The sequence below is a fragment of the Phyllostomus discolor genome, chromosome 9, assembly GCF_004126475.2.
Source record: "Phyllostomus discolor isolate MPI-MPIP mPhyDis1 chromosome 9, mPhyDis1.pri.v3, whole genome shotgun sequence".
In the NCBI taxonomy this organism is placed as follows: domain Eukaryota; kingdom Metazoa; phylum Chordata; class Mammalia; order Chiroptera; family Phyllostomidae; genus Phyllostomus; species Phyllostomus discolor.
The window spans coordinates 64,529,891-64,546,531 of NC_040911.2; the positions used below are offsets into that span (position 1 = coordinate 64,529,891).

Sequence of the window (16,641 nt, forward strand, 5' to 3'; positions counted from 1 at the left end):
GAGCTAGGAGGAAAACTAATCTGGATGCCTAGAGAAGCATATTGGGTAAGAGGGGAATGACCAGTGGACCAGTGACTTGGACAGTAGGTAGGTGAGTGGTTGAGAATGCTCTAGGAGAATGAGGCCCATTTGGAGTGAATGACAGTGGGAGCCTATTTGTCTTGATTGGGTAGAAGTTATTTTGATTTGAATTTTAAAGGATGTGGAATATTTTGGCAGAGGTAAGGAACTGGGCAATTTTAAGGTAAGGAACTATCCAGAATATATGCATAGTAGTCTTGTGGGGTTGCCCATGTTGCCAGTTGTAATGCTGTAGATCATAAGACTAGAGGAGGGACACAGAGAAGTTAATAAACTCCTAAGGAAAAGGGCATTAAGTGCTCTGATGGAGGAAAGTGCAGAGAACTATAGAAACTGAAGGCTACTGGAAGAGCAGGAGAGACCAGGTCAAGGGTTTGGAAAAATCTCAGTGGAAGAAATTGAATTCTTTTTACTATTATACTGTATTACAGATGTCTGCTAAACATGCAGGTAGAGCTATCTAGTTAGCAGATAGGTCAGGAAACCAGCAAAGAGGTCTGGAATGAACATGGAGATTCAGAAATCAACAGTACACAAATGATAACCAGAGCCATGAGAATGGAGATCAAAACCCAAGCAAAAGGTGGGATGGCCTAGGAGGGAGAAAGCCAGAGGTTGACTGGGAGATGAACAAGTGCAGATGGAGTAAGTGTGAAACTTGGCTTTGAAAGGGGGAGAAATGGGGCTATAGCTAGAGGGGGAATCTTCATAATCCTTGTTCAAGGGAACTATTTTTTTAAGATGTGGAATAATTGGAGTATTTTATGCTGATGAGAAGAGCTGGGAGGTAGGCTGGATTGGAGATAAAGGAGAGGCAGGGCTGAGGAAGAGGTCCAGAGCAGAATGGGGACATGTGTTAAGAGCAGAGACTGCAGGTGGCAGACATGTGGCCTGGAGGGCAGAGGTCAGAGGCATCTTGTTTGATGGATTATGTTTTCTCTTAAGTCTGCAGTGAGTTCATCTACTAAAAATCAGGGAGGAGTTGGTGAGGTTGGAGGTTTATGTATAGAGGATGATGTCTAAAGTAGCCACTGTAGAGAATGAAAGAGCTGTTTCAGGAAACAGAATAGTTGTTGTACAAAGAGCTTTGTCTTCTCCTCAGTTATACCAGGACCAATTTTGAATTAGTAGCTTTGTTCATAATTTTGGACTAGTAGCTTTGTTCATAATGATAACTAACTTCACAGTAGCTCAAAAATCCTGATTATAGTTGATCAAGTGGATTTTGAGAAATTACAAGAAAAACAAAATCCAAAAGCACTTACTATTATAAAATTCATTTTGTTATTAGTGACTTAATATTTTGTTAAAAATTATACTTTTTCCAAATGAAGATAATGAATCCTCTCACTTGGTTGGTTGGTTTTAGACACTCATTGTGGCTTGGATCCGAGCAAACCTCTGTGTGTACATTTCTCGAGAGCTCTGGGATGACTTTCTTGGTGTGCTGTCCTCTCTCACGGAGTGGGAGGAACTCATAAATGAGTGGACCAACATTATGGATTCCTTGACAGCAGTACTTGCAAGAACTGTTTATGGAGTTGAGATGACAAACCTACCTCTGGACAAATTACGTGAACAGCAGGAAAAGAAACAACGAGGCAAAGGTATTTCTATTCTGACAGGGTAACTCCAGATGTCTAAGACATCAGGAAAGGAGTATTATGAAACTTCATAATAAACTGAACCAGCCATATAGATAGGCAGTATCTTCAGTGGGGCCATTAGATTGTGTCTTATGGTATTCTATTCCCTTAATGAGGATGATAAGTTTATGAAGAGGCTGTGGAAGAAGAAGAAAGACAAAGGGGATAGTAGTAAAAAACAATAATAATGGCTACTGCTTTGTACATATCCTCTCTCTTTACTCTCATGGTTTCCTATGAGGTAGATACTGTTGACTATCCCCATATCACAAACAAAGAAACTGAAGAATAGAGTCTACAGTGATTAACTCATTCAAGGTCACATAGCTAAGAAGTGGTAAAGCAAGTCCAACTCAAAATGCCACACTAGAAAGACATATTCTGTTGCCTCCCTAGGAAAAGTGTAAACATTCAGAGTACTTCAAATGGGAGTCATTTTGGCTTTGATGTGTTTTGGGGTAGAAATTGGTTTGATACCTAGAATCAGATCAAGGTGGAAACATCAGTGGTGGTTTCTTTTGGGATGACAATTTGGCAACCCCTGTCTTCATTACTGTTTTGAAGGAAGGCTGTGACACAGTTCATAGAATTCACTTGTTCTCCAATTTATTATGTAAAGATTTGAGGCAGCTCATAGAAATACATATAGTACAATCATTAAAATTCATAAGGACATCAGGACAAAATGAAAGGGATGGAGCTACAGGTATGGTTAAAATGCCAAATTGCATGCCATAGAGCCTTATGCTTGCTAGAGAGGTGGGAAGGCAGCCTCAGATTGGACTCTGATTTTCACAGGGTTACATCAGAGCATCAGAGAGTACTTGCTTAGGTGATACGGCTTTCTCCTTCAAAGACTCATAAAGGGTACATTGCTTTTTGTGGTACACTGCAAGCTCATCAGTAGCCTTATTATAAATTGTAAGTTAGCTTTTACTGTGTGACAAAGCACCCCAAAATGTTGTGGCTGTAAATAATAACCATTTACTTAGTAATGATTTTATGTATTGGAAGTTTGGATCAGACTTAGCTGGGCAGTTTTTCTGCTGGATTCATGCCTGTGTTTACAGTCAACTAGACCAGTGATTTTCAACTGTTTTCATCTCATGGCCCACATAAACTAATTACTAAAATTATGCAACATATAAAAAATACATTTTTTGCTGATCTGACAAAAAGCTGTAATTTTTATTGATTTACAAAAAAAGTTACAATAATAATTACCTACCTTTTTGCTCCAAAGTGACTTTTTAAAAATCAGATGCCTACACTTATATATAAGGATTTCTGATACCAAGAATTAAGCAACCAGATACAACCCTATTATGCAACATGATTAATAAAATGCAACTCTTTTATATGACCAGTATATTTATTGTTCAAGACAAGGCATTCACATAGGATGGCTGTTGATGCATTGGCTGTTGTCAGTTTTTTTATTTGCCAGTCTAAGGGAAAAGAGATCAGTGCCTCTGACTAAATCACACATTACATGTTTTGAAAATTCTTGTGGCACACTGGTATGCCATGGCACACCTGTTGAAAATCACTAAGTTAGACTGAATTGTCAGCTAGGCAGCTCTCTACTTCTAGGGGCTGGCTAGCTGTCAGGGGTGACTGGGCAATGGGTGCATTTTAAATCTCTGCTTGCTCAGTCTTGCTACCAAAGTAAATCACATGATGAAGCTGTAAGTGTGGGAGAGAGGACAAAAGAGAATGTGCATATTGGTAGGTGTGAATGAGTTACAATCATTAATATGGTTGATTCTTATAGTATCTTCATTGCATTCTGTGAGTGGCTTGCCAAAGCATCAGTTTACAAAAGCAAGTTAGTAAGAAGCCAAAACAGAGTAGTCTAAGCACATAGTATTCCAGTGAGACAGTTTAGTTTAGATTTAGACTAATGATTTTCTAATGTATTTTAGCAGCATATCCCTTTTCCTCCCCCTTTGAAACTACAGAGCCCTTCCTAAAAACTGTATTAAACTGGAGATTTGGGATTGAAGTAGAGTCAGGGAGCCAAGAGCCTGGGCCCTTGGCCTGTGTCTTGTGCTCTGTAGCATCTCTGAGGGCCTCTATGTAAACCCAGGCCTAAGACAATAAACTTGGCTCTCTAAAACTTTAGTTCTCAGCCCAGAAGAGAGTCTACCTGACTATGAGTGACTTTCAGGATGAGGGGAGTTACTGAGACAGGAGGTCAGGATTTTCTCAAACTCAGCACATTCTCTACCTCCTGAAATTCTTGTAATCTACCCTCCCCCTCAACCCCCACAATATTTTTTCCTCTCACTGTTTGAACAGAGTCATAGGAAAAGATAGATGTGTCTTAGAAAGGTAAACAACTTCAGAAGCACTATTTTTGGAACAATACAGAACAAATTTAATTAATGAGTATGGAATATATTTCTGATTTATGTATTATATTGCTTTATTCTAAAAATATTTAAATATTCATTATAGAAGTACTTGGCTTCTAATCACTGGACCTGGGGAAATAAAATACACTCTGAGAGGAACCTGAGTGTGAAAACAAGCCACAGGTGGCAGCCAACAATCACATTATACCTGTGCAGAAATCTCTTAGTGTCTCATTCTCTTTTCTTCTGTATTTCTTTTGTATTCTGGACCACACATTTGAAATACATGACCAGAGCAATATGAGAGGAAAGAAGAGAATCTGAATTGCAGAGCTGTAATATTTCATTGTTTTGGAGCTTTACTAAAATAAGATTTTTTATTATTTGTAGATTGTCATTTTCCTTGCTTATTTGGTTGTCTCTAATTAGAGATTATAGGCATCAGTTTCTTTTGGGTATTTGTGGAGAGGTTGGTACCTAAAGGATGAAATACTAGTCTAAAATCAGATGTCTGATTTTCTGGTTTATGAAAGTTTTTGGAGCAGTGGTATAACTTCATTTGACATTGTTCTTATATTGAGAGAGGTTTACTGATGTGTTCTTGTGTGTGTATTGGAGTGAGTACTATGAAGATATGGGAATTTTCATGAGACTGTTGGAGATGCTTGAAAAATACTTTGTCAGTAGGAATGTTTGGATTACCTGTACGTGAATGACTTCCTAAATTACAATATAGGGAATTGGTACCTAATTTGCAACAAGAGAAGCTGCCGATTATACATAATTGTGGGTATGAAATTTGCTGAGCAACATAGGCTATAAAATGAATAATAATGAATTCAGCCTTTAGATTTTTTTTTCTTGTCTTATCCTTTATCAGGTTGCATTCTAGATTCTCAGAAAGGAACCACTGTGGGGAGATCCTTTTCTCTCAGCTGGAGGAGCCACCCAGATGTGACTGAGCCAATGCGATTTAGGAGTGCCACCACATCTGGGGCACCAGGAGTTGAGAAAGCAAGAAATACCATTCGCCAAAAAGCAACTGGTAAGCATTTATTTAAATATACCCCAAAGGTATATTGCTATCTAACATGGATTTATGGGACCCTGGCCAGTGACTCAGTTGGTTGGAGCATTGTCCCATGCACCAAAAGGTTGTGGGTTCAGTGTGTGGTCAAGGCAGAATACTTAGGTTGTGGGTTTGATTCCTGGTCGGGGTACATAGGAGAGGCAGCTCATCAGTGTTTCTCTCTCATGTTGATGTTTTGTTCTCTCTCTCTCCCTTCCTCTCTCTCTAAAAATCAGTAAACATATCTTTACATGAAGATTAAAAAAATAAAAAATAAAATGGATTTATGGGAATAAAATGTTGTAAAAGTTTTAAAGTTTTACTTAGGAATTAAAAGCTAGACCTTTCATTAAATGAAATTTGTTTATCTTTTTAACTTTCTATTATGGTTACTTTCAATTTTTCATATTTTAAATCCTTCATTGTGGTAAGGCTTTAATATTGAGTGAGATGTTAACATTGACTGAGGTGTTTGTACAAGCTAGAAAATAGATGTTTTATTGAATCTTAAGGAAATAAGAGTCTTAGTGTTACAGAACAGACACATTTGGCCCAGGTACTAGTACTAAAATAGGCCCCCTGCCCTGGGATCTTTCTGTGCTATGGTTCTTCTTGCCTGCTGCCAGGTAGGAATTGCGGCTCTCAATGCCAGAGTTTGGTAAAAAGGAAAGCAATTATTTATTCAAAGTTATGTAGGTTTAGCATAATGGTGGAATGTTGCCATTAAATCTCAAAATCTCTTTAACACACTCACAAACACACATAGTCCTACCTCCCCTTGCCGATCCAGGCCAGTCAGATGTACCATATCTCAGGAAAAAAAATAAAAGTTTATAGCTCAGCTGGACTCCCAGTTCATCCCAGTAATCTGTGCATGGCTGGGCAGGTCTCCTGCAGTCCCCAGTACTACCAGCTGTGTCACCGCAATCTCTAGTTCTTAACCCACAATGATGTGGCACCTCCTGATGGCCTTCTAGCAAGAATCCTTTCACCCCTTGTCTTACCGCATGGTCTCACTTTGTCCCCCATTGTCTTGCATTGTGCCTCATCCCTTGTGGCAGACTGTCTTTAGTTTAAATCCCAGCCTGGAACATCCTCCATAACCCCATTTCCGACTCCTCCCACAATCCGATACACCTGCCAGCACTTTCATATCCTCTGCCTTTTGTGGCTGCCATAGTTAGTCCAGGCAGTTGAGGTCCCATGGTATAGAGCCAACCATCTCCAAGCTCTTGCACAGGGCTGTAGCTGGGGAGCTGCCTCCCAGTTACATCATGGGTCAAAGTCATGCCCATCTTCCTAGCTAGCCTCCTGTGGATATGCAAAAACAACTCTCAATTCCTGCCCTGCTGCCCCTTAAAGCTCACAAGCCACCAAGCCTGTGGGAGGGGCCTCTCACCCTTCATCTCCCGTTATACTAGTAGTCACACAACTAGTTACATTAATGTCTATTAATGTTATTGAAAAATATGAATCTTGAAAGAGTGTGGCAACTTGTCCCAGCAACAAGGAGAATAATAGTTTTCAGGACTGGATGCAGACATTTAAATTTTTTGTATCTTTTGAAAATTGAGTTTTACATGGCTATAGATACCCTTAACAGCCAGTAAGAATTAACTAGAACATGACCAAGAACCCCAGTTAATCAGACTGCTTTGCTACACTTTACTCTTAAAACAAAAAGAGAAATCTTCAAAAAGTAAGCTTATATCCAGTATTTAATAACAAATAAAGCACCACCCCTCCAGTGACTCTGAAGCTGTAACTTAAAACAACTTTCCTGCAGTTTTTCACATCAATAATACATGCAATTATAATTGTTAATCAGCATGTTTACTGCAGAAGTTATAATATTCTCTAGTAATAAAGATTTATTTACACTCAACATACTTCTCAGTGTTTAGTAAATAAATATAGATGGTTTAGAATCCTGTTGGAGTTTTATGGAAATATACCGTAACACTGTCTCATGCTTTTGGCTGAAGCATTTGTTGATTATTATCACCCACTTTACATTCACCTCTTATTTAACTCCTTTCTGCAGCATCCTCTCCTCTGAGGAAACTCCCTATTCCTGGTAACAGGCGACTTGTAGGGAGGTTTATCCACTGATTTCCTTTCTTGTCCCACCTCCTAAAAACTCCTTTCTTTTATCACTGGATCTTTAAAAGAATGGGATCAGAATAAAAGTTTATGACAAAAGTGGTGTCATATCTGAGCTGCTCAGACTTCCTGTTGTCAGTCACAACCCTTGAATCACTATGGTAATAAAAGTGATCATTCAAAACACTTTTAAAAACTCTATTCTCACCTTTTTTTGAGGAGCAAATTATTGGACATTGCATGTTTCATATGCCACTACTTGGCCAAAACACAGCCATAGAAGAGATTGCATCTTAGTTTTTCAATAGATATATTAGAACAATAATATGGTATAGGCCACAGCATGTTTTAAAAAATCCTCAGCACGTATAGGCAAGTGAGGATCTGTTTATCGGTGTCCTCAAGTGTCTGAAAAGCCATGATATTGCAAAAATAAGAATTTTATAAAATCATAAACATATTTGTAGACCATGTCACTTAAAAACCATAAACCTGGCCTTTGTGGGATTAATTAAATTAAAAATACTTGAAACCATACCCTGTAAAAGGTAATGAAGATGTGAGCTATTGAGTTGGACATATCTATAATCTTATATATTTTGCATATATGTATATATGGATACATATGTGTGAATGTCCTATTTTATGTTACATTTTTTAAAGTTATAAAATTATAAATCTTGTTTCCTGTGAAAGCATGGTCTTTGAAGATTTTATATTATGCTATTTTATAAAATTAATCTCTATAAACTAAATATTAGTGGTTTCACTCAGTTTTGTTGTTTGTACGTTGTATAATAATTTACCTGTTTGTCTTTTAAAAAGGTCCAGATTATTTTCATGGTAGATTTTTATTTATATAGAGGACACCTTTTAATGAGAGAACAAGCACGTTCATGAAGTTAGTTTTTGCTACTTTTAGCATTAAGATACTAATATGGAAGACTCATTTGAAAGTGACTTTTTTTTCCAGTCTCAGAATAATTGAAGACTATTATATTTTGATTTTCCCCACAGACTACTCTTAGTTTGAGAAAATGTCAGTGATGGTAGCAAGAGGGAAATATAAAATGAGGAATTGCTGAGTAAGGAAATGGCAATTTAACAGAGAATGTACTTAGTTTGCAAGTTAAAAGGACTAGCAAGGAAAGTGTTAAAGAATTATAAAGTAAAACTTTGTTCCTGGATGTGAATGATACTAAAATTTTAGGTGTGTAAAATGAGTGATTAAAGCAAATCAATTTTCACACAAAATAATTATTCTACATTTTATTATCTCTGAAGTATCTAGTGATCCGTTTTGGGAAAATGCACAATCATTTGATTTGTAAAAGGAACACTTTTTAAAACAACACTCAAATCTGTGTCTAACATTGAGAGATGAACAAATCTTATAGGAAATTTCAAGTCAGTCAGTTTGGTGTTTACATAGAAGTCGTTTTCACTTAAATATTATTTTACACATTTGTGAATTATACTGCAGTTGCATTGCAGATAGTCCTTTAGAATTGGAAATTCTGATAGCCAAGGGATGGAAGGAAAGACAGGAAACTAAAAAGTTTGTTTCACTTTTTGCAGATGTGTCACTAGCATTTGTAGTTCTATTTCATTAATGTTAAAATCGCGTAAAGATAACAAGAGAGCAGGTAAACCTTTATAATTTTGTTTTAAGGATAAACTGATTTTACTGATGGTACTTTCATATGGGAGGCATATTCTCTTCCTGCATTTATTTTCTCAAATGGTCATTTGGATAGCAGTAATACTGAAAACTTAAGAACACCATAAAGTTTGTAATAGGAAATTATGAATTTAAGAAGCATGAAATGTAATGTAAAAAAGGATGGGTTTCATGGAAGTTTTTATCTTCTTTCCATTTATTGTATCTTAATTTTTAGTTTGACTTTTATATGTGCTTAAGCTTTTCGAATGTTTAATTTACTAAATGATTTTCTTTTGAATATAGTCAGCTCTCAGTAAATCAATTTTTGAATTATGTGTTATTTATAGAACACTTTTAATCTTAGGCTAGATTTTCTTTCCCTCGCTATGGTCTTTTTTGTGTGTCTTATAGGAAGGGAAAATGGATTATCATGCTTGCCCAAATAAACAACCCAAATGTGAATCTGAGACACAACAGAAAACAAGGAAAGACTAAACATATAAAGCATTCTAAAATAAAATTGAGTGAGCTCTGGCTAGGTAACTCAGTTGGTTAGAGCATTGTCCCAATACGCCAAGGTTGTGGGTTCAATCCCCTGCCGGGGCACATACAAGAATCAACCAATGAATGCATAAATAAGTGGAATAGCAAGTAGATGTTTCTCTCTCACCCCCACTCCCTCCTTCTTTCCGTTTCTCCTTCCCCTTTCCTCTATCTTTCTAAAAAATAAAATAAGATTGTTTGTGAATTGTTCAGTCTCCCATACCATCAGAATGACTGAAAGTTGACTGTATGTGCTTTGTACTGACTGCCTTTAAAGTTTAAAATGACCTCTTTTAAATAATGGGTGGGGCAACAGTAGGTTTACAGTTAGTTGTTGGTATGGTAAATAATACAGTCATTAATAGTAATACAAGAATAAACTCTGTTGCATATACTCACAACTGTAAACCTACTGTTGCCCCATGTTGTATTTAAAGAGAACCCAGAATAGTAATAATAATAATAATAAAAGTGAAAGATCCTTATGTTCTTCTGACATAATTATTACTTTATCTTTCCTGGAAGCTAAGAGAAGCCAGTCTATCAGCAACTGTGTCCAACTTTCTGAGGCTTTGCCTGCTACTAAAAGCATCCCGCTCCTCCTTCACAACGTGAGCACTCTCTTACCTGGTCTCTCTTACTCCTCTTGCTCTCACAGGCTACCAGGTACTGTAATGCTTTCTCATGTCTGTCAGTGTTCCTGGGCATCTTCCACTTGCCTCTGGATCTTGCTTTCTTTGTTAATATCCTCATATCACACATGTGTACCTGGGCATTGTACTTTCTGTTGTTTCCCAATGAATATTAATAATCATTATTATGTAGGTAGACGTTTAGTAGCAATTAATAGTCAAGAAAAAATTCTGTAGCACCACTGGTCTTTGCAGTTAAGAAGGATAAGAGGATTTTTTTGGCCCATAATTTATAATAGAGAGAAATAGTTACGCCTGCCTCAGTGTACCTTCTATCTACTTCCTTGAAAATGGAAGGGAATTTTCATAAAATTTTACAAAAGATTTGAGCATTTCAATGTTAGAATGCTTGCTGTACCTCCTCTAAAATGAATAAACTAGAAAAATTATGCTGGCAAGGCTTCTTTGGAGTTAATCAATAATAGCCACATATAAAGTAATGATCAGTTTATGCAGATACATACTGCTTATTGAGATTTGAGTAACTAAAATCTCTGCTAAAAAGTTCTAATTTTTCAAATAAAGAAAAATTGTTCCTAAGCTTCAGCCAATTAAAATGGACTTTAGCTACATGTGGTTTATAGACAATATAATGTCTTAATGGTTTATTAAGACATTGTAGCAATAAACCTTTAAGACATTATAGCATCAAAAGTGATTTTGGGCATAGATACTCCAACAGAAGGATTTACTTTGCACTACAGTGAATAATTAGGTCTCAGTCTATATGTTTTTTTAAGTGATCCTAAGATGAACTGAATCTTCTAAAGAGGGAAATATTTTCATATTCTTTTTTATTTTTAGAAAGAGGGCATTATTAGTATTTATTTAATATTGGAGATAACCTAATTGTGGCTTTCTGTGCCACTAAATGATGCCATAGGATGGCTTAGCAAAGCAAAATTAAAGCTGAGTTCCCCTGATAAGTATGTAAAATATCATATTATTTAATTTATAGAATATGAGAGCATAAGATAGTTTTATTGAGAGAGAATAAGGACTATATGATTCTTAGAAGAGTCTTTTTCTCTAGTAAATACCAAAGGTGAAAAACATTAAGAGTGGTATATGGGGTGATGGGTATCAGTCAAATAACTGATGTACATTAATTCTTTGGTAATTTGGTTTTCAAAAAAATAACTATTATCTAGAGCTGATTAATAAACTATTTTAAATAGTTTAGTTTTCTATTTGGCTGATAGTAGACCCAAAAGGTTTTTTCATGGTTTAAAATTTTCTTTTTTCACAGTCCATTTTTCCTCCCATATTATATAAATTTTTATCAGTTTGTCTGGGATATTGTCTGAGAAGAAATCTCTTCTTGTTAGTAATCTCATTTGGGAGACTTTTTTCTCATTTGACCTTATAGTTTACTCAGATTTTCTCTCAATTCCTATATATACCTACACTGTTCCAACAGAAGTTGAGTATGATTTAGAGCCATGGTTGTCAACTGGGAATTATTTTGCTTCCCAGAGAACATTTGACAATGTCTAGAGACATTTTTGATGGCCACAACTGGAGCAGTGCCACTGATATCCAGTTGGTGGAAGCCAGGGATGTTGCTAAATAACCTGAAATGCACAGGACAGCCCCCACCACAAAGAAATACCTGACCCAAAATATCAGTAGTGCTGAGACTGAGGGACCCTTATTTAGGGTGAGACAAAGCAGGCTGTGCTGGGTCTGTGTTTTCCTGTCTTTGGCATAAGATCTTATCCTTGTTTTTTTTGTTTTTTTTTTGTTTTTGACTTAAAGGGTAAAGAGACTTTGTAGTCAAGTGAGGAAATTATCTATTTGTAAAGTAGTAAATTATCTTTTTGTTCCTTTTCTTTTACCTAACTACATTAGTGAACTCCTCCTTAGTCTGATGCCATTTGTTCTTTAATATTAAGGTGATGCCATTGCCTTTGTGGCTGTTCTATCAAGAGACTGGGCCAAGAGCAATGCATTACCAGTCCTCAGTCTTAGTTTGTACATTATTCACTGGTTGGCTTAGTAGAGTCTTAAGCTTGTTCTCTAATTTAAATCCTAGTGTATTTACATATCTTGCTAACCTGTTGCTAAATATCTAGATAATGTAGATTCATCTAACCATAATGTGCAGGCCCATTTGATGTTGACTTTCTGATCACTGGTATTTTACTATAAAAATGATTGCTAATTTTTTGTTTAAATTAGCATTTCTTATTTTTATTTCTAATCTTTATGATTATTTGATCCACCAAATTGTGTTAATAATATAAACAATAGAAAGTTCCTTACCTTCAACCACTATTACTTCTCATTCTGATCCCTTTCTGACTTTTTATTTGGCCACAGCAGAATTTTGGGAAGGTCACAACCACCTGTAACCCATTAACATGAATAGCTATATACAGAAACTTACGGGAAGTAGAACTGGCAGTTTCAGTGATTTCCCTTTTTCTCCTTTGTGGGAACAATTCTTTCTAGCTGTCTTGCAATTTTAACTGCTTTTATGTTGGGACATTTATCAGTCTATAACAGCAATTGTCAGCCTTTTTCATTTCATGGCTCACATAAACTATTCACTAAAATTCTTTGGCACACCAAAAAATACAGTTTTTGTCAATGTGACAAAAAATAGGTATAATTTTAATTCATTCACACCAGACAATTATTGTTGTGTTTGCTGTTGTCATTTTTTTATTTGACAATCTAAGGGAAAAGAGGTCAGTGTCTCTGACTAAATAGGTATTGCGTGTTTTAAAAATTCTTGAGGCATACCAATGTGCCTGCCACAGCATACCAGTTGAAAACACTGATTTTTAGTGCTTACAGGCCCTGAACATGATAGATACTATTTTTCTTTTAGGAACATTGTAATAGTAGTAATTAGAGAATCTGTGATCTTTCTTCATTTTAAAAGAGACTTAATGGGACCTGATTGAAAGCCTCACTTAGCTGCTTTTGCAACAGGTTCTCTGGCTTCCAGGTAGCACTTCTTGATTGTTAGGAAGTGCTTGTTGTTAAGGTCCAGGCTGATTCATCTTTGAACTTTGTAATAAACATCAAGATGCTGAGTTGTTTTACACATCTTGTGTTTTTACAGGGGTAGGTTAGTATCATGCACAGTGCTTTAAAAGATGGGAAATTACTTACTTTGCTTATGCAACCTTGTATGAGGCCTAAGTAGAATCCTGAATTTTGGTAATTGAAGAATGAGTCTCACACCATATATTAAGGTAAAAGAATGAGTGAGATTACTTTGAAAAGAAGTCAGATATCTGGAATAAATAGAAGGTTCTGAAGAGCTTACGTACTTAATTTAATTATGCCGATTCTTCTCTCAGTGAGAAAAATGAAATTAAGTCATCCTTATTTGATCAGTTGACTAGTGTTTTGAATGGAGCTTTAGAAAGCAATGGTTTAGTAGTGGTTTTGTGTGGCTTGTCAAGAAGCTAGAAAGTTAACACGTTAAAAATTTGGGTTATTTGGTTAGCTGTGCTTGGGAGAATGTGAATGATGTGAATCTGAGATAGAATTGAGCTCTTTGAAGTGATTCCAATTGATATTGTGTGATATTCTAAATAGAGAATGCATTAGAACTTCCAGGATTTATAATGTAATTTTTATATATCTTAATTTTTTCTATTTTAATATCAGATAATTCTTTATCTTGATATTTGAATATCAGTATTAAAATGTTTTTAAATATATTATGAAAGAGTAACTGCTACAACTGATACTGTACAATGGAAGCAGCTTTAATGTTACTTGCTCTTCACAAATAAACGGCCAGCAGAGGGAGCTCAAGAACTTTTTTTTTCTTTCTTTGTGTTAAGGAGCTGCATCAAGAAAATGTTTTTGGTATTCATGTATTCATTTATACAAAACATATATTGATTATATACTTAGTACAAAGTGAGAGAAAAGGCCAAGAAGTGTATACTTACACATGTAATTGGGTTTAAGTTGTAGGATAGGTAGAATTTAAAATTCTTTTTTTGCACACAGTATCACTTAACAGTCAACTGCAGGAATAGCTTAGGTATCAGTAGCACAAGAGCCCTCACAGCACTTTTGACATTATTATTCTTCCCTTTCTTCCTGTCCTTATCACGGATGCTCCCACTCGCATCACTTCTGGTGATTTCCACAAGCTTGGACTTGCTCCACCTGAGAATTCCCTACCAACAATTTTACAAAAATAGAGTCTTAAAGTTGCATCAGGCCAACCTGTTGGGTAGGCAGACCAGCTGGTGATGGCAGGCTCTTCATATGTCTGTTGTGTGTGGACCAGTAGAGACATAGTAATTTGGAAACCATGATGCTGCAGCTGTATCTCATCCCACCAGGTGACGATGTTCTTTATCTTTATAAAGATGCTGCCAGTGTTGGCCGAGCTCTTACTTGTCTGCTCATAGCCCAGAAACTATTAGCATGAAATTTAAGTGAATAACACCCACTCTTCTCATTACTCATAAAAAATGGCACCACTTATTTTTTAGAGCACTACTAAGCTCTTGGACTCCCTCTACTGATACTGGATGAACAAGTAGGTTCATTAAGAACTAAAACTCTTTCCAGAAGGTTTCAAAGTCTTGCCTAATTACAATAAACAGTGCAAGAAGAGAGTTGGAGGGGGCTGATCTGGCTTCCATTGCTTAGAGCCTGGAAGTAGACCTGTGAAAAGTCCATACTTGGGGGTGTGTGGATAGATCACAAATATGTACGCAAATCTTGTGTTTCTCTGTAGGAAAATGAACAGCTATTCAAGAAAAGAGCAAAGACATCCTGGAACGACAAGGCTTTAATGAGTTTGTGTGCTCTTGTACTTGGCTTTCCTTTGATTATACCCTCAGTTCAGCTTCCTGTCAGTGTCTGAACTTAGACTGTGGCCCAATACTCTGAATTATAAGTAAAGGATCTTGCAACTTGTATCAGTGTACTTTAAATGGGATTTTTATTTGGAAAGTGTAAATAAGGAAGCAATTTTTGTTGAAATCCTTTCTCTCATATTTAGAATTTTCCTACATAGAACTTATTGATTAGGGTGAACCAGAACATTGGTTAGTGACTCAGATTAAAGGATTATACAGAGGGGGTGGCACATTGACAGCGAGTCTTATTTCAGGTAAGGAATTTGGTGATACTACTAGGTACGATGATACAGGATAAGTTTTGATCCATTGCTTCTTTAGGAGTAAAACTTTACTAATTAAGCTTTCAGAAAATATGACATTATAGTTACATGGATGTAAAATTTCATGACTATGGAAGTGAGTATGGAATCTAGTCAGGGATGTAATAGTGAGGTTCACATGCAAGACCATGTGGTGAGTTCTGTAGGGGCTATTCCCAAGCAGTATGGGAGAGAAGGAGGAGGGAACAGGGGTGCCAAGTTAGCAAGGAGAAGTAAGCAGCAGGAGGGAGAGAGCAGCACGTACTGAGTAGACTAGGGTTCCTGGAAACTAAAGTAAATAAGAGCTCTTTGTGCAAGGTCTAGTCTGTGGGGTGAGATCAAGGAGAGCCCTGAATCCACTGTGAGGAGCATGGGCCTGACTATACAGTGATGGAGGGCCTTGACAGGAGAGGAGTGGTACAGTCACATCTTAGTTTTAAAGGGACCTCTTTAGGACCACATAGAGGACCATGTGAGAGTGGCAACAAAACGGGGACTGTGACCAGTTAGGAGAATATTATAATAACCTAGGCAAAAAATAAGGCCAAACCAAAATTATAGTTCTAGAAAGAGAAGGTACTGTGATCTTCGAGTGCCTTGTGTTGTGTTTGTAGATTAAAATGAACCATAGAGTTTGGAAATGAACTAGAAGGGCACTCATTCTCTAGGGCAATATAGTTTGTCATACTGCTAGATAAGATTATCCAGTGGTTAGTGCTCATCTGTGTTTTTCTGGGGTTTTGGGTGTTTTGTTTTGTTTTGTTTTGTTGGTCAATATATGTATTGATTTTCTGAAAAGACCTGTGAATCATTTTTATACTTCATTGATTACTTCAACATTGCATTTGGTGGTATAAGCGATTAAAAATTATAATTTTTTATTTTGGAAAGTTGTACATTTATTCATTAAAAGGAACAGAGTTGAAATTCCCATGTTTCCTTTTATCTTCCTTTAAGAGTGTGTGTGTATGTGCGTGTGCACTGATTTCTGTGCCCTTCAAATGTAAATGACCTATTCCTTGTATCTTCTGGGTCTCCCTTTCCTGGGCATGCCTGTCCCTGAATTCCAAATGACTTTTATAATACTCAACCATTTCTGTGGTTTTTTTCTATCCTTCTCTTCATTTAGATTACAAAACAAAATGCTTTGTAGAACTTTAAAGTAAGTAGTATATTAGTGTTAACAAGTGTAGGAAACTTTCTAATGTAAATGCAGATTATCTTCCTGCACAGTTTTTGTGGGGGAAAAACTATACCTAAAACTACATTTTTAGAATCAGTTGTTTTAAGTGGTGAAATTATTTTTAAAAATTTTGAAATACATCTCTACATGTTTTGTGT

The 16,641-nt window shown here is 36.3% G+C and overlaps 1 protein-coding gene across 3 annotated transcripts in view; it reads left to right on the plus strand.

Annotated features, from left to right (window-relative positions):
• Nucleotides 1–16,641, plus strand: part of RALGAPA2 (Ral GTPase activating protein catalytic subunit alpha 2) — a 369,400-nt gene that overhangs the window by 140,506 nt on the left and 212,253 nt on the right. For 2 of the 3 annotated variants that reach the window (XM_036009474.1, XM_036009475.1), the window contains exons 15-17: nt 1,451–1,688; nt 4,965–5,129; nt 9,988–10,128. In XM_036009474.1, the coding sequence (XP_035865367.1) occupies nt 1,451–1,688; nt 4,965–5,129; nt 9,988–10,128 (544 nt within the window). The remainder of the gene's footprint in view (nt 1–1,450; nt 1,689–4,964; nt 5,130–9,987; nt 10,129–16,641) is intronic. The other variant, XM_028523690.2, reaches the window with a different exon arrangement.